The sequence below is a fragment of the Porites lutea genome, chromosome 4 (assembly GCF_958299795.1).
Source record: "Porites lutea chromosome 4, jaPorLute2.1, whole genome shotgun sequence".
Classification (NCBI taxonomy): domain Eukaryota; kingdom Metazoa; phylum Cnidaria; class Anthozoa; order Scleractinia; family Poritidae; genus Porites; species Porites lutea.
Genome location: NC_133204.1, coordinates 2,933,252 through 2,959,326, shown reverse-complemented (window position 1 = coordinate 2,959,326; position 26,075 = coordinate 2,933,252). Strand labels below are relative to the sequence as shown.

General features: G+C 39.0%; 1 protein-coding gene and 1 pseudogene across 2 annotated transcripts in view; both read right to left on the bottom strand.

Moving 5' to 3' along the window:
- The window catches only part of LOC140935280 (guanine deaminase-like), a 46,490-nt gene that overhangs the window by 12,419 nt on the left and 7,996 nt on the right, over nt 1-26,075 (bottom strand). Inside the window, exons 1-3 of one of the 2 annotated variants that reach the window (XM_073384828.1) lie at nt 4,046-4,180; nt 2,417-2,508; nt 561-732 (exon numbers count right to left, since the gene is read on the bottom strand). In XM_073384828.1, the coding sequence (XP_073240929.1) occupies nt 561-732; nt 2,417-2,508; nt 4,046-4,180 (399 nt within the window). Of the gene's footprint in view, nt 1-560; nt 733-2,416; nt 2,509-4,045; nt 4,181-26,075 lie in introns of those variants that run through there. The other variant, XM_073384830.1, reaches the window with a different exon arrangement.
- The window catches only part of LOC140932806 (pyruvate kinase PKLR-like), a 5,505-nt pseudogene continuing 507 nt past the window's right edge, over nt 21,078-26,075 (bottom strand).

Genomic DNA, 26,075 nt, shown 5'->3' with positions numbered 1-26,075 from the left:
GTTCAAGTTATCGAGGGTATAATTAAATAGTAGGGAATGAGGGGAAACAAAAACTACTTTGAGTAAGCAGGAGATTCGAGCTATCAAGGGTTCGAGTTACTTACGGTAAAATTACAGTAAGTGTATGATTGAAATCCCAGGAAAATCGATTTTGGTTCGAGTTAGAGCAAGGTTCGAGTTAGCAAGGGTTCGAGTTATCGGGAGTCAACTGTAATTATTATTACAGTACGGTACATTATATAAATAGGGTCTAGCTATTTAGTATCAAAACTAAAAAGTGTTGGAATATGGGTAGAATGCAAATAAAGGTCAGATTATTTGGAGATTATATTGCCTCTGTGATAAATCTAAAATATCCTGCACGGACCAACAAAACAAAACACCTTTTTTTACAAATTCTAAGATGGGAAATATTGTGCGGCCAGCCTGTTGCTAGTCCTGTAAGCTGCAGGTTCTTACTTTTGAGTCTGTAGATCAGTATTTTTACATTGTTTGGAATTTTTGTCTAATTTTGACTTTAACTTCTTCTGGGATCAGTAAAAGGGTTAATACTCACTCACCACAACCTTGCGGTAAGCCACTCGGGCAAACTCAACATTTCGAAATCGTGATTCTGATGGAAATGTATATTTTTCAAGCCAATCGAGAAGAGGTAAGTCATAACCAGTACCCGTGAATACATATTGCGGAGCATGAATATGAGTATCAACAAATCCTGGCATCAAAAATTGCCTGCACAAAAAAAAGATAAGATTCAGGTGATGTTAAATGCACTGGATTTCCAAGGGGAAAGTGTGTTGTAGGCAAAACATGTTCCTGGGGCTAGTGGATTTTTCTATCGGGCTAGTGAATTCTGTTATTAACTTGCCCGACGGGCAAGTGAAGTTTTTTGAGGAATTCAAATTACAGAAGGACTGTGAAATCAATCTGCTCATCAAAACGTTTCTGGGGCTAGTTGAAATGATGTTTGGGCTAGTAAATGTTAGCTTCAGCTTGCCCGAATGGCAAGCTGTAAAAATGATTTTCTTGGCACCCTGCTTCAAGATTTTTACTGGAGCAAATCAATAAATTCGTTGCCTCTAGGCTGGTTTGATTTTCGCCAGGACAAACCCAAGTTGCCATATCAGGATTCTCTTTTCTCCCCCTCCTAGTCTGTCTGTATGGATGTAAGTACAGATGTATGGATGGACATACATGCGTAAGGTGAGGTCATAACCAAAATTTTCTCAAATCGATATAGGCTTCCAATAATTTCTATGACAGTGGGGCTAACATGCCATGGCACTTTGCAATGTATTTAGAATGTGTCAATGCATTTTATGTCTCCTACTGGAGACGGGACCACCATTTTACTTGTTCATCCAAGCCTTGCAAAGGTCCAGCCACAGTTGCTCTGCTTTTAGCAGGGCTTCTGATAGGGTGCGGCAAAAAATGGGAAATTCTGCGACATTTTCAAGGGAAATTATGCGGCAAGAAAGGTCGACTATGCGGCAAATTATGCGATTTTTTTAAAGCTGATTTATCATTGTTTTTTTAGGTCTCAGAGGAGGAAACCCATTTTTTTGCTGTCCAATGGGCAATTAGGCATAAAAAACAAATTTGAGGTCAATTATGCGAAATCGTAACATCGCAGAATATCAGAAGCCCTGTATTAGTAAAACTGACTTCTCTGCCTTTCCCCAAAACAATGAGGGGTGACGAATGGTAAAATCTGAGACTCACCGAGACGCCGAGATCCTAGTTAGAAATCCGAGCCCGAGACTCTTTGGTAAAACGTTTCGAGACTTGAAAAAAGTAAAAACAAACCATGCAAAAACCAGACTTCGAGACTTATCAGAAACACCTCTGAGATTTCAGGATCCTGCCAAAATTTTCCGAGACCCACGTTTTTCGAGGTACCATTCCCCACCCCTACAATGCTTATAATTTTGAGCCAGAAAGGTTCTTTTTTGGTACGTTATCCTTGCTAGGGGGAGGTTGGGAGATCAAGGAATGGACCCAAAGCTGATTAAGAACAGTGTCATGAGTAATACTTACACTGTACACTTTCCATTGTTTTTTGTTGATGGGTTTTTTTGAAGGAAATAATGCAAAATATGCTTTGCAATCAAATTTGAGAATGATATAAAAAAACAAACAAACAAGACAAGACAGAGAGAACAAGGCGCCTGATGACAGGATATTGTCAGCTTGCCACCCAACTGTCTTTTAACCCCACACAGCAAGGCTTAACTTGACAACCACACCAAGTTTTGCAAGGGTCTGCACGACATGTATTTCTTTTGGCTCCAATGCTGGGACCACTGATAATGATCCAGCTAACAGCAAGCACTGAAAACCATCTAACCATCCGACATCTACTCTTCGAAAAGTGACTGACAGAAGCCATTACATAATTACCAAAGATTATACAGACCTGCTAGGTTGGAGGCTTATTACATCCTCCTTTTGAAATCCAAACTTCTTTGCAAGGTCTTCCAATTTAGTGGTGTTATCAATAAAAGCTATCTGGAAGGTAAAATAAATATAATCAGAAATAAACTTTTTACACATTTATATGCATATCAACTTTTATTTTACAGGTTAGAATTTTGTAACCTAGATTGATTCTCATGAATAATTAGGGCTACATGTAGGAGGCAAAGAAAACTGAGAATCAACCTAGGTTAAAAAATTTTAACCTGAATTTTAATTTTGACCTAACATATACACTTGATGCAACCAGTTACCAAAGCCAACATGTTGTTGTTTACATCAACCAAGCACATGGTTAAAGGAGCTGTGTCACGGCAGTCCAGTTCATTTTGTTTAATTTTGCCAATTACTGGCCCTCAATCGCTATGGAACTTAAAGTAAGCAAAGAAATTACATGTAAATGACAAAATCAGAGATCCGAGACAAACAAATATGTCTCCAGAGCATTATTTTTGAAGTTGCAAGCAGCAGGGGCCAACTTTGAAAAACTAGGCTTAGGCTGAACAGTCTTCAAAAACCCTAATTTCAATCCGTTCCAATCTTCTTCAGTTTTGCCCATCTGTGGCATCTGTTGTTCCTGTTATGTTATTTTTAACCTTCCTTTAAAGTTTTAAGCGGTTATTTTTATGTTCCTCTTAATTTAACGGGCATTTTGATTTGGCCGGATTTTGTGACACAGCTCCTTTAAGGCGATTCCTTTGTTTTGCACTGTGCATCACCAAGAGATAATGGGTGTCAAAGGTGACTTTCACTTTCCATCAAAGGCCACGCCAAGCAAAAGAAAAATACAAGAAAAATCGAAAAACCACTAATATGAAAAAAATACCCAAGAGGTATAACCATTGTAAATGAGTGTTTAACCCTAAACAGCACTTTAAACCCTAATCCGTAAAGCGAGTGCTTAAACCTAAGTCAGAGTAAAATGAGCGCTTAACCCTAATCAGTGAAAGTCGACGAATAATACTGCGTAATTCTACAAATAATATTCCAGCAGCAAAACCTCACATACCCATAGGGAACCAATTAAGAACGAAACATTTTTCATATTTTTTCCCGTGGCTTGCATAGCTCGCTGGCTCGCAGATTAATCCAGACCCATTTTATGGAAAACAGCAATCGCCTCAATCGTTCTGATCGTGTAAAAAATTTTTGAAACGACTGGGGCGACCGGGACGATCCGGACGATCGTATGGAAACCAGACTTAAGCGTTTACTGCGCAAATTATTAACCTGACGACCCCGTGACTGCAGGACCGCGTGAGCCGCATATTACAACAACCGGGACAGAGGGGTACTCAGCCGTGTTTTCACTTTTAAAACAGGGCCGGGTTCATTCGGCTCTCTCCACTGGATCGTTAGGTCCAATACTTTCTGCAGAAAGTAGAATCTATTTTGGGGCCATGCTTACATACGGTGAATATCAGGAAAAAGAGTCCTCTTTTGGCCGGGAAAAAGAGCCCAAAAAGGCGTAGATCCGGCACGTACCGGCAGAAATCTTGCAAGTTTAATTTTTAACCAATTGCGCAATTTCACAGACACAGAACTCCAGACGAAACAAAGAAACAGTTACCTTGCCCTTACTGTCAACCCCTATTAATCGCTTCTTACATATTTCCATCATATTTTCCTTGGTAGAATGCACTAGAGTGCCAGAAAAGACATGCTTCATTTGGCCCTTGCTGGATTTGCGTTGCGGTTCCGCCATGTTCCCGAAGTGCAACCAAAAAGCACCACCCTTCCCCGGAAGAAGAAAAACGGGTCCCCTTCTCGGGGAGGGTTCGGGGGTAGCTGCGTTCATGAATCTTAGTCGAGTTTGAAAGAAATTTGAATGAGATTGAACAGCCAACAGGGGCACTCAATGGATCTTTTCCTCAAAATATCTGCTCTACAGGCAATTTTTTGCTGGCTGGGTGACTTGGAAAAAATGATATGTCCTTGCAAGGAAAGTGTATTTGCCTGGGAAGTAGACAACTCAAAAGCAGTGTCTGAGGGACCCGGGGTGGGGGTGGTGGTTGGGGGGTTCTTGGGTTAATTTTTGATGGGTAAGTGCCGCTGGCCTCTCAGAGCCCCTAATCATAGACCCCATCTTGGTCACTCTTGGGCAAATACGTAATTTTCGCGATCCCAACTTAGTCATTTTCTATTTTTAGGAATTGGCCCATTTAGGCTACTCTCCTTCTCACCGACCCCATCAGTAAACGACACTGAAAAGCATCGTTTACCAGAGGAGAAGCCTTCTTTATCAGTAGCACACAAATAACCTTTATCAGAGGTGGACTGAGTTACGTTCAACAGAGTGCTGAAAAAGTCAGAGGACCAACCTCTTTGTCAGATCTACAAGAACCTCCAATTATATCGTACAAACGTGGAAGGTCTCTGAAGGATATATTCTTAAAAGCTAAGCCAAAGAATTAAAAACTTTAAACGGCGTCGGTGGAAGGCGTACCTAAAATGAAAATTTCGCGTTAATTTCGCGAATTTCGCGATACAAAAAAAATCGCGAAATTAAAGTGGCGCGAACAAAATTCTTGAATTATATCAATAATCAAGAAAGAAAGAGTTTATTACTACTGAAACTCTCACAAAATCACATTTTTTACTGTTCATTTTTTCTCCGTGCTAAGTCTGTAGGAAGGAATTTTTAGTGTAAATGGATGTTGTGGTCAACTGACTCAAGACTGATAAATAATTTACGTCTACAGGCATGAACTGCTTATGGACATTTTGAGAACTGCTTTGTTGTTAACTACTGTTGACATCTAGTCCCGCTGTGACGTTACTGCTCCTTTGATAAAGTCGTTTTGATAAAGTCGTTTTTCGCGTTTTGAAGCACCGCAATTCACATTTCATTGGCAGTGTTATTTAACATGTCCTTGAATTAAATTTTAATTTAATTCAAGGAATGTAAAATTAAATGTAAAGAACGCTCAATTGATTGTACAAGGGCATTAATGTTTGTCTCATCCATTCCAAAGCTGTCCATGAATGCTATTGAATTGCAAACAGTGTTATAAAAATGATAATGAATAGCGTTTGCACTTAAATGTTTGTCTATTGTGCCTAATGATTTTCAAGATAATGTTAATGACTCGAATGTTGCCGTTAATGAAAGTATATTTTTCTCTTTTGTATGTCGAATGACGGAAATGAATGCTCAAAAATGTTAATGAATGTTGATTAAAATGCAAAAATCGTAATTGAATCTGATTTATGCGCAAATGCTCTCTTTTTCGCGCTAATGAATGTATCTTCGCGCTGTTGGTCGCCGTTTCACGCAAATGAATGCGTGTTTTCTCGTAATGAACAGCAAAAGGTGTAATAGGGTAATTCAGGTTTGTCTTCCCAGTTACAGTTAACCAAAAAATGACAGTTCACTCTGGATTAATCAGTTATCGGCTTTCGCGAGGAACTGAGAACCCTCTTCAGTGAAACATCGTTTCATTGAAGGTTTCATGGCGATAAAAGCCGGAGTACACGCAGTTTGCATATAGTAATCTTGTTTCTGTCCTATATATACCTAAAGATTTGAATTCGTTTTTAGATTTTAAGAAGCAAATGTCAGGGGCACCTAACGACTTTTCTGTGAAATAACTGTTCGAAGGAGCAAATATTGCCTGATTTCTAAAGCTTGAGAAAAGCTAAAAATTTCTAGATAGCCATAATGATTCCGTTCGACTAAAGTATTCTGAGGTTTTCTAATAGCTTAACTACGATTTTTGGGTGGTTGTGTTATTCACATTTTAATGTCAAGATATTGCGATTATTGTTAAAAAAGGTCTCCTTAACATTTCGGTATAAAGACAAAACGTCTGCTATAATTTTCTAATGAAAGCAAGGCTACTTCATGTCCTCGAACTTTCGACCGGACCCATAAGAACAGCTACGTAATAGCTCGGATAAGACGAAAAAGCCACCCAAGACTTTCGTGACAACCAAAGCTCCCCTAAGACATCCGAATGGATAACTAGTTTTTCGGACAACTCCAAATTAACCAAACAGGCTTTTAAAGCACAGGGAAAATCATTTAAGACACCTCTGGCGTATTTGGAAACATTCGGTCCTTGGGTGCCCGTGAATTTAACCGTTTTATACTGTATTGTCCCCCACAAATCTCGTTTCTTTGTATATTATCACAGAAAACTAATCAAATGTCCATGTATTTGTTGGACGACCATGTAATGAGATCAGTGTGTTCAGTGTTCTTTGCTCAGCAATAACACATTATCATGATGATAAAATCAATTAGTGTTTTCAGTTACCTCCTAGCAAGGAAATTTATGAGAAATCCTTTGTTCCTTCACCAGATTTCTCTTTATACCCAAACTCTCTAATTTTGTACAGTTTTTTTTTCTAGAAATGTTGGTTCCGTTCGAATATTTTCCGGACAAAACATGTCTTAATATACGTATTTAGGTCTGTAAAATAAAATTTGTAGTGGCCTCCACTGAATTTTACAGCCTATATGGTTTCTATAGTCACTGTAACAAGCTTTGAACAATTTTTGAAGCACACGCCGGATCGAATATCGTAAACTTATGGATGTTTGTTATAAGTCAGTGATACTAAGGAAATTCTGATGATTTATGGTGTGTCTTAAAACTACATCCATATATGATAGTACTAACGAACATACTAACGTACAGGCTGGAAATATATTTATTTGGAAAGAGGTAAGAGTCGGAGTTATTTACTGGAATTCAACCAGTTCCGTTTACATCAGCAAATCATCGAATCTAGTCGTTATCCATAATATCCGTGCACCCAATGATTCCATATGAATGAGGAGAAACTATCTAGTAATTTCTTTACTTGCGGGGACAAAACAGCAAGTGAGTCAGTAAGATTCAGCATTGACTGCCACCCGCGGCAAGACTAGCTAAGACTGCTCGGCCCTTTAAATCGAAAAAAAAAGAGATACTGAAAAAGCTGGTTATGATAATTGTCGGATAAACAAGTATATGAAGCAGTCGTAGAAATAACTTGAGAAATAATCTTGAATCCATTTTTACCATCGTAAATTAGAGTGGAAAAGTCACCCGAAATTATTGTGTTTACAAGATTAGGAATTCAGGTAGCATCATAACTTCATGATATGTATTCTTTGAAACTTTGATGCAAAGAAATGCGGTTTGTTTAGCAATATTAGATTTTACATTTTTAGGCCGAACAGGTGTCATTCAGTTCCGGCATTGATTATTTAGATCTTGTTTACAGGTTACTTAAGGTGATTCCCTAGTAAAAGAACCTAACATAGATTGTAGATGAAACTTGGTACACTGATGTAACAAGTCAAGAAGATGATAAAAAGGTAATAAAAAGTGGGGGTCACCGTGCTCGTTTTGACGTCACAATGCTGATGAATACGGCTATTTTGGACCCTTTGACAAAAACCCCCCGCAACCCAAAACTAGACAAAAAGGAAAGATTTTTTCAATGATGCATGTGGTATCGCACAGAATTTGACTTTAATGTATTGTTTATCCACTTACGTATCAGAAAAATATCTTTTAATTTCCTTGTTTTTACTTAACGTTCCAAAGAAGAATTAAATTGGACACGCGCTATTCGACACGTGATAGCTCAAACCGCACAATTTAGTAAAATTGCCGAAAAACTGAACATAGGTTTGTGCCAATTTTTTTCTCACTGAAAGGAATCAATGTCCTTATTAAAATCATGAAATAAAAAATGGGGGTCACCGTACTCTTTTTTGCGGTAGAGCTGCAGAAAGTGCGCACAAAATGCATTTTCCCTGATTTTTGAGAGAGGACTGGCGCGAGTTTCAAAATAGAATGTATGCGAAAGGGGGAAGAAAGTATTAAAAAATCCATTTTTACAGAATTTACATCGAGATATCACATTTAGGACACAGTGTGATAAAGAAAGGGTTTAAATGAAAACCAAAGTGAATAAGCACAAATTAAACATCCACTATCGAGGTTCTCCGTGAGGAAGTCGAACTCAGCAACACGCGTACTGCTTACGTTATGCACATTCCCACCACATTGAGTCTCACCTCAGCAAGAAACAACCGCAAGCAAAAATTGCAATAGCGTTTCTCTTCGGTTAACTTCATTTTAATAATGTTACTTCACATGCTCTTTTTTACGCAGGCCATCTTGTTATGCGCAGTAAGAGATGCGCAGTGCAAAACCAGGGAATCACCTTAATTGCGCATATATGTGGGCTGCAGGTTACTTGCTAATAGTTAGAATAACCGCACTTGTCGGTTCTCCAAGATAGAATGTAAAATCATCAACTCTCTTTGAGCCATTTAACTAAAATTGCTAATTCAGATTTGGAAAGATCGGCCCCGCAGCCCGTTGCTTCTTAAATGTCCAGTTCACATCCTTCAATTCCTGCTTTTCACAGCTTTATGTACTAGCATGCGTGCTTGAACGTTTCATTTGGCAAACGCCGTGGCTTTCAATTCCCGAAATGATTTGTTATGGAACTTGTGGGTATTCTAGCTTTCCTTGTTCGGTTTCTTTTTTCGGTGGTTAAAAGTGAATAAGACTGGCGGTATTAGTTTGCTTTGAGCTTTGTAGATACATGATACATGATCTTCGCAGCAGAATGCCTCTTGGCACGACATTTTTGCGGGTTCTAATTTTTGCGTTTTTTGCTATTTTTCCGCAAAAATAAGTTCCCGCAAATAAAAAATACCGCAAACATTTTTCCCGCAAAAATTTACCCCAGAGTAAAGATTCTCTAACTTAAATTCGCTACACAAAAATACTGACCTACGAAATCATCTCTCTCTTAAAAACGGTATACAATTAATTACTGATTATAGGGTACGCATACCATAGTACTGTTTGAAAATATGTATTTCTGTTGCACATTCTTAACAAAAACGAAAATATTATCAATGCTGGGTACTGGGTACTTACTGAAAATCGCAAAAATTAATTCCAGCTGGGAGAAAAACCAGTCTGTCCTAATCGCAAAAATTAGTTGCCGCAAAACACAAAAAATTGCCAACCCACAAAAAATTTCGTGCCACACTGTAAGCGGTTGAAAAAGAACCTGATAAAATTCAAGCTTTTACCAGGTTCCTTTTGCAACCCACTCAGGTTGTTCATTCGATTGCGAAGATCGTGTTCACTTTGATATCTTTATCCGCAGTTCAAAATATGATTTCTTTCATATATTCCAATTCTTATAATATATCACTTATTATACTCGGGTTAGTTTAAAATTCAAGAACAAAGGGTCATGTTAGTAAGTAGTGACAAAAAAAAACCGAAAATGACTGGAAAAAACTTGAATAGGAATGTACATACTAGTACTTGTCATGTCACGGGCATGAAATAAAGAATAAAATCTTGCTGTCGCCCTTAAACAGGTCCTGAAGGCGAGGCGCAACCGTTTAGCATAAATCAGATCCGCAGAAATCAAAGATGTAAATTAGTCAGTCCAGGAACTCAAATGATATTTTGCAATTAATGGTTTAAAAAAAAAAAAACATAAAAAAACTTGCAGCAATAAGCCTGCTTTACCGATCACTTAGTTTCCGCGAAACACAAAAACTTGATTATACACAAAAGGTAGTTAACTCCAGCAAAAAATTAGTAGCAGACGTTACTGCATTTATACTACTACATGAGAAATTTCTGCAATTTGATTGGCTTAGAGCAGTGGTATTTCACCTTAATTTGAAAAACCTACATGTGAAAATTACAAACCTTTCCCGGTTAGTAGTATAAACAAATAATAGCATGATTTGTACTTGATATTTGGCATAAATACCACCAGTGATATTTCAAAATTGTCTCAAATTTCACTCGCCTAACGGCTCGTGAAATTACGTATAACAATTTTGAAATATCACTCGTGGTATTTATGCCAAATATCACTACAAATCATGCTATTACCTATACAAATAAAGGATCAGCCCTGTAAAGGATATTACATGGCCGCTCGGAGATACGAAATTTCTCTTCGACCGTTGAAAAATATATCACCAGTGAGCGGAGAGAACACAAATTATGAAGAGAAAAAGAAATTTTGAAGAGAAGAAGAGAAGAAGAAATTTTGTATCTCCGAGCGGCCATGTAATGTTCTATTCATTATATAAACACCAATGAAATACCAAACCATTTCACTTTGATAGTTTGTTGGTGTGAAAGGCGCGATTTATCATGTAGCCATAGCAACGGTGATATTTTCACATGTGAAGATATCAAGTTTTCGCGCGAAAGCTCACCTGGTATTTCATTGGTGTTTATATAATAAAACAGCTTTTTAAATGTCTCGTGAGGCTCAAATAAAAATGCAAACGTAACCCTTAGACATTCAATCTCGATTAACTTACCCCTCAGCTCCAAAATCAGACAGGCTTTCTAAAACTTGCTTTGTTATTCTCTCTGTTATTGCAGATAGGGATTCATGCAGCTATAACTAGCGTCGTTTAAAGTTCCCAGGCTTTGTCATGAAGACTAGTCAGATCTTTGTGTCATTTTCTATTATTGCTTTGCTTTTGGTATTTATCTATAACACGAACTGGATTTCAATCTGGCTTTTGCGTACAAAAATAAGTTCAACCAGCGTAGTGAAACTCATTGGGTTCCTCAAAACCGAGCAACTGAAAGAAGTTCAGACAAGAGAAACCCTTATAAACAGCAACGCAACTTTTAAGATATGTGACAGCAAAGCAAACAAAAGCAACACAGAAGCTGGTATAATCGTGGAAAATAGTCATCCACAACAAGAATTTGTTAAAAGGCGAAAAAATCTCATAGTACTGAGTGCAGGCCGCGGTGGATCTTCCTTACTTGGTTCCTTATTCGACAATAATCAGCACATCATGTATTGGTTTGAGCCTCTATCTACTATCATGAAACAAATCTCTATGAAACAGCAGCCAGCAAAATACAAAGGAACAACCACCAACGTTATCGATAGCTTCTTTCAATGCGGCTTTGACAAAATTGACAACACTATTTTATCGGGGCTTTCGAGAAGTATTTTCCGCAAAAAAAGTAAAGCGCTCTCTAAAGTTCAGTTGCCTCAGTTTTCAAGTCAACGTCTTAGCAATGCTTGTAAGAGTTACGATCACACAGTGATCAAGATTTTGTCTGCAAGAGTACCCAATACAACAATACTGACTTTAGAGAAACTTTTCCAAGAACAAAATCAATATGATGCAAAACTGGTCCACTTGGTTCGCGATCCAAGAGGAGTGGTCTATTCCAGGGTTAAGCTAGGATGGATGAAGAAAAACTTCAACAGCCCCGAATTTCGGAAAAGTGTTCGAAACGTATTTGATCCAATACTTCAGAACATACGACTTGGTCTGTTTTCTTGCCCATCTTGGCTTAGAGATCGCTTTAAAGTTGTTCGCTATGAAGATCTTGTGGCGAATATGGTAAATGTTACACGTGACCTTTATAACTTTGCAGGATTGGGTTGGTCATCTAACGTTGATAAGTGGATAAGTACTCTAGCCAACAATTCCAAGCACGGACGCGCTTATTCCTTGTTAAGAAACGCGTCAATTTCTATGAACAGTTGGAGACACGCACCTAAACCCCTGATAGAAGCTGTGGAAGATGTATGCGCGGATCTCATGGATCTTTTGGGATACGAGAAAATGATAATAAAATAAGACAGACAAATATTGCCTAATGATACTAATGTTGTTAATGATATATGAAATAAATCATATATAACTGCGGAAATGAAATGAAAATGAAGAAATGATCGTCGCAGTGAACGCAATTTATGCAATTGCGTAAAGAAGCCTGAAAAAAAAATTCAGTCCTGAATTTTTTTTCTTTTTTTTTCAGGCTTCTTTACGCAATTGCATAAATTGCGTTTACTGCGACGAATTCATTTCTTCATTTTCGATACTAATGTTCTTGTATAGAGTTGCTGAGTAGTCCATACCAACTAGAACGTTTTCTTTTAATAGTCCGCCAACCTAAACTATCCGCGAGGACTGACGTTAAAACCAGACGTAATCTAGCTGATTTTGGGTTGGAAAATATGAAACGGCTTTTCGGCCATTTGCATTGTAAGACGTAATTGAAGTGAGAATCCAGGCGCAGACGGATGGCTAGTGTTGACTGAAGCCCCACTGAAGCTCACTGACAAGATGAATGGGAATTGGATAAAATTAAATTCGTTTTAACAAATACAGTAAAAACCCACGAGTAAGAACCTAAGATTTAAGAACCTGTTAGGCTAAAATTTGTAATTTAGACCCCCTCTATATAAGAACCTCTTTAGCCTAAAATTTGGAGAAAGGTTCTTATATAAATGTTGTTTGATTGAGGTCATTGAGAAAATGTTGATGATATTGTGTTTTACAGCACAATCGTGTATATAAAATTAAAATTCATGTGAGAATAGGTCTCTATTTTGGTCATATTAAAATATAAGCAATCATTAGGTATGCAAATTTAGGGGTGCTGATCACTAAAATCTTCTTAGCAACGACATAATTTTTTGCAAGAAAGTAAGAACCTATTAAGAACCTAGATAGCCTAAATTTATGTTAACCACCATTTATGTAAGAACCTATTTAGGCTAACCCTGGAAAATGTAGGTTCTTACTCGTGGGTTTTTACTGTAATACCATCTTTAGAAATTGTTTTCCTACAGTTCTTGTCTTTATTCCATTCAACTTAGTAGTGCACACAAAATTATGCTATTAATATTCTTATAGCTCACGCTTGCCTGGGGGCGTTTGGATTGGAAGCTTAATTTGTTTGAAATTGAATATTTTTTTGTTCAAGTTTGCATGTTTTCTTATTTTTTCATGAAACGCAGCTAGCGTTGATAGGGCAGTGAACTAAGTAAACCAAATGCATGTACACCTGAAAAATAAATCTCGCACGTGATATTCATTTAAAACTCTACGGACACTCGGTTGGAGTTTGGTGGCATGTTGCAGTAATTTTACTTTAATTAATTTTTACACGTATTAAACAGTATAGTACCTGCGTTACGTTCAATAAACAACTCTGCAATAACCTAATTTTAGAAGCCTTGTTTTTATGCAGGGAAGATTTATAGCTACAACATGTCAAGTGAATGAATTTTTTCCCCGGCATTGCCCTATATCTTATTTACAAAACACTGAAAATTGCCTGATTACACATTCAAGTTGTTAGTAGTAACCGTGCCCCACGTATAGAAAGACTGTACTTTTCCTCAACCAACAAAGATTGCTTGAGTACTGTGTTTGGACGTGGCAGCCACATTCGAGGTGCGGGGTATCGTTACACGAGACTGTGAAAAGCAAATCAAAGTATAACAGGCGAGCAGTGACCATGAAAATTCACCTGAAGGTCGTCCTCTCCTCTGTTGTTTTGACGATGTTTTTGCTGTGCTTCTAAATGTATATTCATATTCATATATGGATGCAAGTCAATGCATCATTTTATGAGACCGTGGCAGACGCTCCGGAGTTCTAAAAGCGTGTTCGTAAGAGTATTTTATGGAGAAAAGGTTGAGAAAGAAGGGCGAAGAGAACTGTCGATAAGAGACGAGACTTCAGGAGACAAACTTTTTAAGACACTTAACAGGAAAAAGGTTGTCCAGACGGGTATAAGAATGAAGGACTCCTCCGCTTTGAGGGCAAACAGCTGCAATGAATCTTACAACGAAACACATGTGAGCGAGAAAAGGGGAAAGCTGCAAGCAATGTTTACTAAAACGGAAAAATCTCATAATTCTTATTCTGGTGGAGGCCGAAGTAGATCTTCCTTACTTGGTTCTTTATTGAACAACAATCCCCACATCATGAACTGGTTTGAGCCCGTCTATATCAGACTATCAAACATCAAATCCCTAAGAAACGGCAGCCAACAAAATTCAAAGAAACAACTATGAACATTATCAATAACTTCTTTCAATGCAGCTTTGACAAAATTGACAACACTATTCTGTCGGCGCTCTCGAATGTTCCGCAAGAAAAGTAAAACGCTGTCCAGAGGGTAACTTTCCCCAGTTTTCAAAAGAACGTCTTAGCAATGCTTGTAAGAGTTAAAAAGGCACACAGTGATCAAGATTTTGTCTGCAAGAGTACCCAATACAACAATACTGACTTTAGAGAAACTTTTCCAAGAACAAAATCAATATGATGCAAAACTGGTCCACTTGGTTCGCGATCCAAGAGGAGTGGTCTATTCCAGGGTTAAGCTAGGATGGATGAAAAAAAACTTTAACAGCCCCGAATTTCGGAAAAGTGTTCAAAACGTATTTGATCCAATACTTCAGAACATACGACTTGGTCTGTTTTCTTGCCCATCTTGGCTTAGAGATCGCAGTTAAAGTTGTTCGCTATGAAGATCTTGTGGCGAATATGGTAAATGTTACATGTGACCTTTATAAGTTCGCAGGACTGGGTTGGTCATCTAACGTTGTTAAGTGGATAAGTACTCTGGACAACAATTCCAAGCACGGACGCGCTCATTCCGTGTTACGAAACGTGGCTATTCACAAAATAATGACGTGTGAGATGCACGACAGTGCTTGGCGCGCGTTTGTGCGATGGCTTACACCGAAGGACTGGTCAGCTATTTTGGGTGCGCCTTCGTGCGAAGAAACATTTCTTTATGTTTCTCCCTTACAGAACTGTTAAAAAAAAAAAACACCCAACAGACTGTCGTTGGATCACTAATAAAATCAAATGTGGATCCGTAAGCGCCAAGCTGCATTTATTCAGCAGGGGAAGAACTCAATAGCTTACCGACTCTGGAGAAATAAGGTGCAATGCGCTGTAAGAACGGTAAAGTACCACTACTATCATAATAGGGTGAAGTAGAATAAGTGAATCCTGCAAAGTGGTGGAGAGAGATTAAAAAGCTCACCGGTCAGGCGGGACGTCAAACAGGAATAGCATTATCAGTTCCTTGACGGTGACATAGGTATCAAATCATTAGCAAACATGATCAATGACTATTTTGCAGGCACAATTGAGACAAATCACTTACTTAAGACGGGCTGTCCGCGTAAGAACCGATAAGGCAAATTTCGGTCTATCACGGATTGCCCTGATTTTTTCAGTGGAAGATAACTATCCAATCCCATGAAGAAATATCACATTTATTTGGACCAACTCAATTTTTTCTCTATTTTACAGGAAGATTTTCTCGGTCACCTAAAACTGGCCCGTTTGCCGTCGGAAGTGGTGCGATTTTGGTGAAACTTTAGAGCTCTGTCATACCTACCTTACATAGCCGAATAAGCTGATTATTTTACAAACAAAAGTTTTAACTCTGATTGACAGTTTCAAGGTTTAATGGTTGCATTCTGTGGAAAGTTGGCTGAGATATGATTTTTTTAAAATGACCTTTAATTTGCTCAGCAGGAAAAGTAATTTGCATAACTAGAGCTGAACGGTAATTTCGCAAAAGTGGCACCTGGCCCAGACTCAAGTCTATGATAAATCAGAAGTACTAAGACCAGTCTACTTCTTAATGTAATAAAATTTGTGGGCACTCTTCTCTGTGCGCTATACAAAGTTCCGTTAATGTTCCAAAATTCGCCATTTTGACAGCAAAGCTGGAATTGTAACGGTCCGCATTTGATCGACTAATTTCCACAGTTTTAACGTTTCTAGTTATCACCAAATATCATTAGACCCTTTAGATGTTGGAATTTTGAAAACATGAGGAGAAAACTTGGTAATCGCTTTTTCCTGGTTTTTTTCCTTGTCGACGATCAGAACGCGACTTCATTCTCCGTATGCAAATTAGCCTTTGATGCGTCGTTTCAACAAATTGACAGGAAACATAACTGCTTATATTTCACATTTTTTAGGAGAAAGTATCTCTTCTTTCCACGGAAAAACACGAACGATATATGACTTAGAATCCCCTTAGGTCTGTTTCTTTTACGAGGAAGAAGCAGTAGAAGAAGATATGTTTACGCGAATTAAAATAATTTAATTACTATCGCCCGTCACGCATTCCCCGAGAGCGGCCGTGTGTCGATCAGTTCTTTTATCTGATTATATTTCTTTTGAAGTGATAGTTATTGATAATCATACAATTTAATCACTGTTAATTCCGATTCTTTACTGGGTGGGAAATACCGTGCTGTTGTATTTATTCATTCTACGACCGTTTTAACTGAGTCAGTATCCCCGGGCGCCACCGTGAGGATGGGGTTTAATATGACAGCCCATGGTGTAATACACGACAATTAGCTACAAAGTATAGTAGTCACTTGGACACGGCCACTCTTATTCACGAGCACTAGTACAATATTTTCAATTACAGAATTAACAATTAATATTTTGGAAATAGCTCGCAAACAACTTCAGAAATACCGTGCGACACCACAGGACCACACCTGCAAAGTCCTTTAAGCAGCATACACATTTCCTAGATCCCTAGCTAACTATAGGCTACCCTACAAACTTTAAGGTGGTATTAACAGAGCATTGTGCTTATCGCCAATTAACAACATTTGAGTAAAAATGAGGAATGGCATGCAGAAAAAGGCATTAAGTTATTGTTTACGGTCCTTCTCCTGTTAAATCCCAAAAGTTTTTGCCGGCTGTTAATCACACTAAATTAAGGATCCCTTTGTTCACTCCTGAGCTGATGGAGAAAAGCACGTGCAATCTTGTATGAAAGACGAAAGTTTGTGAATTAGGTCTCCTTTTCTTTCCCTGGATTTGAATAGTATTTTAAAGTGACACAAGATTTTAGCATTACCACGTTGAACTGACTAGGTTGTTCTTCCTTTGACATACACATAGGTTGAAAGCTTCTGGCTGAGGGTGTTGTGGTCTCAATTCTTCAGCGATTTCTGCAACAAGCTTTTGCCTTTCGAACTCCTCGTCTTCTTGCAACAGATCTCTATGGTCAAGTTCAACTTGTATACACTTAGGACTATGTTTACGTGTTGACTCAAACGGGCCTAGAGTCCAACATGGGCTGGCAATGGGTGAGCACGGAATTAGTACGGGGGTGGGGGGAACTCCCTATGATGGCCTATACGGGGAGGTTTCGCCCGAAAGGAGTATCTTTTTCAGGCTTAAGGTATATGAAAGGGTGGGCATTTCCCTAGATGAAGTATATAAAAGGGCGAGTGCGTTTATTGCAGCCTTAGCAGCATCTTTGGCGGTTCTTAAGGAAAAAAAGAACTACAAGTTTAGGAATTTAAGAAAAAAGTAGAAGGACTTAATTTTTCAGAAATTAATATACACGGGAGAAATTTTATCCCCTTAAGTACAAACGCTTTTAAAAGTAGAGGTGGAACAGTGGGGAGAGAGGGTGGATGGTAAAGTAGGTAAAAAATGGAGAGATGAGATGGAGCACATTGTTCAAGAGGGTATAAATACAAAAAAAACAGCAATCTGGAGGCATTTTTGAAGACTGAAAACGTTATCAAAACAAGAAAAACAGAGAAATCTTGTCCAATAAACCTCTCAGGCAAATGTGTGGACATGGTTGCTGACTGTTCAATCGTACTCTTCTCGACCCTTCGGCGTCAAGTTTTTTCAAGTTTCTTACGACAGGAGGAGCAAATCGGCTATATAAAGTAGAACTGAACACTAAGGTACTTTTAAGTCTCACTAATTTTTACAAAATCAGAGACATGTTTTAAACACTGTTTAAGTTAAAAAAAATTATTTTTATTGCAAGAATGAAATACTTTTCATACACGTGCACGTGAACGACACCTCGAGCACAATCACTCCTATCCTCGTCCCCAGAACATTCTTCTTAGAAAATGGCAGGGGCGGGAAAGCGCTCGGGACGAGGTTGAATCCTGACTCCGTGTAGAAAGTTCTTTTTTTGCCATTTATAATGCTCTTCAAACAATCATCAGAAAACTATCTTTTACAACACACGGATTAACCGGTATGTATAGTATTTTGAAGGTAAGAATTGATTAAAGCAAGATACACGGCTGTCAAAAAAATAGAAATAACAAAAACTATCTTCAGAAAACATCGCAAGATAAAATGTTAAATAGAGAAATTAGGATATCTCTGTACGTTAAGAAACTTTTTGGCATGAAGAAGAAAAAAATATGATACTTACGTGATGGAACAAAACTTTGACTTATTTCGCTGGCTATCTGGAAATTTACGACATGTCTTCCTGCCACAGAAGTTATTTTGCCAGTATGATCCAGAGTGTGACCGGGGTATTGACAAGACCTTAGGCTCGATTTCCGCCGTCTCCCCGTCCGTTGGGGGCTCATTTTCCAGAACAGCGGCTTACAATCGAGCCTAACAAGACCTTGGTGCTCGCAAAAACCTGCCAAGTAGGTGTCTGTGCCTTGGGCAGATTGTCATTTCAGTTCCGAATACCCACCAAGCCTCGAATACGTACTCTCGCTAAAATGAGTTCATTTTCATTGTCTTTGCTACACTTGCTAAACTTAGACAAATGACAGCCGGCTAAGTGCGACGTAATATCATCCATGCACTCTGTGACCAACACATTTTCCTCCACACCCCTACTGGGACCTCACTCTGTCTACAATCTCGCGGAAGAACTGCTTGATGAAATATCCGAAAAAGCCATTTTTCACAATTGATCTCTTCGGCCATTTCATTGACAAAACTATATTTGAAACTGGCACCTGAAGCATTATAATTTAATCAGACTGAAACCAAAACAAGATCATCGTTGGAATTCGGATGTTATACCCTAACAAAAACTAGAAAGATACTCCCTTTTGCGTTTATTCACTGAAAAAAGGAACTATTTTTCCCGTTTCATTCTGCTGCCGATAAACGCTTTAAAGATCTTTGAATGAAACTGAAATTTACTGCTAATTTAAGATAGAAAAAGTGTGGGGCATTTTTTTTATCATAGTGCCATGTACAAAGATCTGCCTTCTCCTGATAAGCAAATATCATTATGAAGCTTTCGACGTTAACGCTATTTTTTAAGGCACGCAAAAAAGAGTGCCCAAAAATTTTCGTGTGCTGACAAGAGGACTTACCTTGCAAGTGAACCCTTATTTTTTATCATTATCAATAACTATCATTTAAAAAAAAAGATGATAATATTATAGAATTGATCGACACAACGCTATTGTTTTCTAATCGACCACCCCTCTTAAGGAATGCCTGACAGGCCACAGTAATTGGATTATTTTAAGCCACGCAAACATATATCATGATATATTATTCAGCTGCTTCTTCCTCGTTAAAAAAAAAAACACAGACCTTAAGGGGATTCTAAGTGATAGTTTGTGTTTTTCTGTGGAAAGGAGAGTTATTTTTCCCCTTAGAAATGTGAAATGTAAGGATTATATTCAGCAGTATATTTCCTGTCAATTTCTAGAAACAACGAAAATGTGAAATATAAGCAGTTATGTTTCCTGTCAATTTGTTGAAACGACGCATCTAAAGCTAATTTGCATACGGAGAATGAAGCAACGTTCATCGTCGACAAGAAAAAGACCCAAGGAAAAGCGATTACTAAGTTTTCTCCACATGTTTTCAAACGTCCAATATTTAAAGGGTCTAATGACATTTAGTGATAACTAGAAACGTTAAAGCGGAAATTAGTCGATCAGATGCGGACCCGTTACAATTCCAGCTTTGCTGTCAAAATGGCGAATTTTGGAATATTAACGGAACTTTGCACGGCACGCAGAGAAGAGTGCCCACAAATTTTATTGCGTTAAGAAGTAGACTGGTCCTAGTACTTCTGATTTATCATAGACTTGAGTCTGGGTCAGGTGCCACTTTTGCGAAATTACCGTTCAGCTCTAGTTATGCAAATTACTTTTCCTGCTGAGCAAATTAAAGGTCATTTTAAAAAAATCATATCTCAGCCAACTTTCCACAGAATGCAACCATTAAACCTTGAAACTGTCAATCAGAGTTAAAACTTTTTGTTTGTAAAATAATCAGCTTATTCGGCTATGTAAGGTAGGTTTGACAGAGCTCTAAAGTTTCACCAAAATCGCACCACTTCCGACGGCAAACGGGCCAGTTTTAGGTGACCGAGAAAATCTTCCTGTAAAATAGAGAAAAAATTGAGTTGGTCCAAATAAATGTGATATTTCTTCATGGGATTGGATAGTTATCTTCCACTGAAAAAATCAGGGCAATCTGTGATACACCGAAATTTGCCTTATCGGTTCTTACGCGGACAGCCTCTTAACAGGCGAAAAAGGTAGTAGAAAACTTCTCACTATTATGCACTAATTCCATTGCCTTCTTTTGTTTACGTGTAGCTATTTTGCAATAGTTGTTAGTATCTGTTTCACGGGTCAAGTAAAACATCTGTAAAATTGTTGCCTGTCGTTGGTATAATTTTGTACTCCGCTGTTCAAGACGTTTAACAGCGACAACATCAAATAGCTAGTCTCCAGGGCTTTTCCCTGGAAGGGTATTTTCGGGACGCGGGATTTGACTAAAATACAGAGCGGGATTTGGGAAAAAGCAAAAAGTCTTGACGGGACACGGGATTTGAATGCTAGTGGGAATGCGAGATTCGCCAAAATCATGCACTAAAAAGGGTTGAAAGAAAAACGGTGCTCGAGGCGCAGATGACAGACGTTTGGGATGCGGAATAGTCGCGAAAAAAGAGCGGGAAACCGCGATCAGGACCAACCCTTCCCCCCTTCAGACTCTGAACCACGTGGAAAATATAAAATGCAACTATAAATCAATAATAACAACTGAGGATGAGTTTATTCAGTTTGCCTTTTTCACACCAGCCGCCTTAGCCGGTAGTTTTGCAACTGACACGAAAGCTCATTGTGATCAAAAAATCCAAATACACGATAAATAATCTATTTCCTAGCAATATTGAATTCAGCATCGTCTACATGTTTCACACTGTCAAAAACCACTCCAAGTTAAAAACTTCTGAGAGTTCTCATGCTGGCAAATTTAACGCCTAGGGCACGGTCAAGTTTTGCATCCTTCCTTTTATATCTGCGGACTCTGACAGACTCTTGGCGATATGAATCTTCTCTTCCATGACAGTAAGGATGCGGATTGTGTTGGTATGAGCTGCAACCCGACACAAACACAAACGCGTTTTCTACTTTCATGAATCCCATCCTTTTGCCCATGTCCAGCGCAAATTCAAGCCGCTCATCGTGTTCTTCAAGCACGTTCTCTTTTGGCGGTCTATCGTAAATGAGCGGGAAGCAGCCCCTGTATAAGTGCATCTGGCGTGCCACGCGCGCGTCACGTGTTACCACGATGATAGGACAGCGGGGACGAAAGCGCGCCACTACTTCAGCAGTCCTAAACGAAAAAGTAGACAAAAATAATTATAACGCCTTCCTACAACGGCAACGAACACTAGGTTGCGTCCCAGCAGATGAAATAGGGACCTTAAGATCCGAGAAAGGCGACTGTGGAGAAAACGTCGCTGGAAAAGTGAATTCGTGTTATTTCAATCTTCATCGCGATTACTCCAAGTCACTAACTTTTTCAATTCCTAAGAACCATATCCAAGTTCAGAAAGAGAGAGGAAATTTCGTAGTCGCTTGTATGTATGTAAATGTATGTAAATCTTTATTTAACCACGGGAAATCATCAGTTAAGCTTAAGTTAAAAACTAAAACTAATTACAACTGCTTTACATGATTGCCGTGTGGGAATCCGATATATCAGCTACCTTCTTGATATTTCGCTTAAAATGCTCAACGGATGCAGCGTTTTTTAAGTTTTTGGGCAAGTTATTCCATAACATGGCCCCGCTGTAAGAGAAGCTTCGTTTCAAATAATTGGTGTTTGGTTTGGACAGGGTCAGCCTTCCCTCAGAGTTTCTTAAGTTGTAAGCAGAGTGACGCTGAGAGAAAAGACTTTGTAGATATTTTGGAGCAAGGTCATGCATGGTTTTATACATCATAAAGGCTTTTTGTTTCTTTCGTCGAAGAGATAGCCTCTCCCAGCTGAGGGTGGAGAGAAGTTGGTTTGAGCTCGCATCAAAGGGTGATTTAGTAATAACTCTGGCTGCACGATTCTGTAATTTTTGGAGCTTATCACTCAAGTAACCACTCAAACAGTCCCAGACGGGGCTGCAGTAATCAAAATGAGGCATAATTAAAGCGTTATAAATTTGAATTGCAGTTTCTTTGGATATAAAGGGCCGCACACATTTTAGGGCGTCTATAGCTGAAGAGACTTTCTTGCAAATCTCTTCAACGTGTTTACCCCAAGAGAGTTGAGCATCTATGGTAAGACCCAAGGATTTGGTATGATCGACTCTCTTGATAATTTGGTCATCAATTCTGATTTCTACATCGTCACATTGGGCAGATAGTCTTTGTCTTGATCCAATAATCATTAGCTCTGTTTTAGCAACATTTAGACTGAGCTTGTTAGCTTTCAGCCAACAGCTAAGGTTATTTAATTCAGGGGTTAGAGCTAACTTAAGCTCTGTTAACGTCTTAGCAGATAACGTAAGGTTGGTGTCATCGGCAAACATTCTTGGTACGGCGCCCCGCAGGGAGTTGGGAAGATCATTAATGTAAATTAAAAATAGCAAAGGACCCAATATGCTACCCTGCGGCACGCCACAACTGAGGGTACGAGCAGATGATAGTTTGCCACTGACATTACATCTTTGGGTTCGGTCACTTAAGTACGACGAGAACCATTTTATAGCTGCCTGATCGACACCCAAGTATGACATCTTACGCAAGATGATCTCATGATCAATGGTGTCGAATGCCTTAGTAAGGTCAATAAAGACAACGCCATTTAGAAGGCCATTGTCGATGTTTACTGACCAAGCATTTGTTGCCTCAAGCAAAGCCGTGAGCGTACTATGTAGAGAACGGAACCCTGATTGGCAACCTAGTAGCAATTTATTATCATCTAGATAATGGAAAAGTTGATTATAAACAATTCTTTCAAAAACTTTCGAAATTATAGGGATTACAGATATTGGCCTGTAGTTGTTAGGGTCCGATTTAATGCCCTTTTTAAAAAGTGGAGTCACTTTGGCTGTTTTCCAATCGTTTGGATATATCCCAGTGAGAATAGACTTTGAGAATATTGAGGTAAGAGAGGGTGCGACGATATTAGCAGCCATTTTCAACAATTTACTCGGAATCATATCAAGACCGGTGGCTTTCTTTTCATCAATTTTTGACAAAACGTTAGAAACAATATCAACACTCGGAATTTGCAGAGAAAACGAATGATCAGTGGGCTTTAAATAAGACTCAGGATTAACATCGACAACAGGAATATCTTGTGCTAATACTTGCGCAACGTTTGTAAAGTGATCGTTAATAGTTTCCGCAATGTCCAAAGGGTTACTTGCTATTTTATCATCTACCTTGATCTCCAAAATATTCGTTGACTTACCACTGTTACGTGAAGTTAGCTCGTTGATAACATTCCATGTTTTGCGCAAATTACCTTTGTTGGCTTCCAGGTTGTCAGAAACATAGAGTTTTTTTGCGAGTTTAATTGCGTTATTTGCCTGATTTCTTGCACACCTAAATTGATCCCATATAGCCGGGTTATTGGAGGAGATTGCCTTCTTTTTAAGGAAATCTCGTTTTCGGATTTTGCTCAATAACTCTCTAGTAATCCATGGAGATCGTTTTTTCCGAATTCTTTTGGATTTAAGTGGTGCGTGTTTATCGACGCAGCCAAGAAACATTTCTTTCCATACATGCCACATTTCATTGGGATCAGAATACAAATCAACATTGGCCCAAGGTAGTTGATTGAGGTCACTTAAGAATTTTCCTCTGTTAAAGTGTTTAAATTGCCGTGTTACAATCACGCGAGGGCCAATACGGCAGTATTGAGTCTTACGTGACAAAAAAAACAAGAGAATGATCACTTATGCCAAGGTGAATGACACCGGAATTTGTAATCTTCTCTGGGGAGTTCGTTATACATAAATCAATTAATGTTTTTGAGTCCTGGGTGACACGTGTCGGTTCAGTGATTAACTGACTAAGACCATATATATCGAAAATGTTTATCAGATGGGAGGAATTAACTGTAATTGCTCCAGGCAACAAATTGCAGTTGATATCACCGAGTAAATATAATTCCTTATTTTCCGCGTCAATTTTAGCAATAACATTCTCAAATTCGCTAAATAAATTGGGTGGAGAACTTGGGGGTCGATACCAAGTACCGACCAGAAATGGTGTACTTCGTGGCTTACTGATTTCAACAAAAAGACACTCTAAAAGATCATTATTTAAATCATTACGTATTCGATAGTTCAGATTAGTGCGTACGTATGTACATACTCCACCTCCATTCCTGTGTGTACTTCCTCTGTACAACTTGAAATTAGGCATTTTCACGTCGTAGTCGTGCAGTGACGGCAAAGAAATGTACAAAAAAAAGTGATGCAAAATTGTTGTTTTGGTTATTAAACCTATTGATTTTGTGGCGTTCCCGTTACCGTCGCCGTCGTCGGATCTTAAGGTCCCTAATAAACCTTTGCGCATTAACATTGGGAAACTGATCGGTTTATTTCGGGTTATGGTTTGGACAAATGGTGCACGCACTTCTACGCGCCAAAGGAAAATTCCACTCGGAACATCCGTTTGATAATTGCACAAAACACTTTCATTTATTGAGATATGGCCGCATAAAATAGGATTTGTCATCAGTTACGTAGCAGGAAGACAATTGGGACTCAAATTTCTGTTTGAAACACCTCGAACGAGAAAACAGGACTGCCTTTTCAAACGTTTTGTTACTCCCGCAAAGACCAAGGAGGTCGTTTGCAATTAGCTTTCTGACCAGGAAACCTTTTGTTTGTAAAAGGTAAATAATCTTGGTTCTCACTTGACTAGCCTGCGTAACCGGCGGGATCGTTATAGCACGAGCAAAGTTTTAGCAGAGGAGCTGCGAAGTCATGCGGAGAATTGGGAGGAGACGCACGGGAAAAACAAAAACTCTCACACGAGCGAAAACAATTCCGCCAGCTACGCAGACTCCCCCCCCCGGGGGATGGGGGTGGGGGTACTTCCTATAATGGCCTATACGGGGAGGTTCCGCCCAAAAGGGGTACCTTGTTCAGGCTTCAGGTAGGTGAAAGGGTACAGATTTCACTAGCTGAAGTATAAGAAAGGGTGGGGAAATCTGCCAACTTGTGTCTAAATGCATTTTATGGCTGTGAAAAAGTCGAAAAACCGTTCTGCTCTTTGAATTATTCATTCTTGAAAGAAAGTGCATTTACAGCAGTTAAAAGGGGTGCAGTATTCTAAACAAGGCATGTGAAAGGGGTACATTTTCTGACAAAAATGGTATATAAAAGGCAGGTAAGGGGTTGGACCTCGGGGCGGAACCTCCGCGTTTAACATTTTGTTCATTCCCCCCACCCCCGCCTGCCCCTGGGCACTCGACTTACTTTCCCGTGTGCGTGAGACAGACTATGCACGCCGCATTAGCTGTGAAGGACGCAGCCACTGCAGCTATGGCAGTTGTTTCGTGAGTATCTGCGACTCTGTTCATAGAGTGCCTCAAGTCATCAAACAGCTGCCTGTAAAAAATGGCGGCCTCTGCTTCACGGCAAATCTTGTGCATCATGGCTATGGCTTTTACTGGATAACGACCTTTTGCGGTCTCACCTGAAATTATCAACAACAACAACACCCTTCAAACTGTTGATTGAAGATAAGAGGCAACGGTACCGTACGCTCTCGTAACTTTTCCTTCCTGT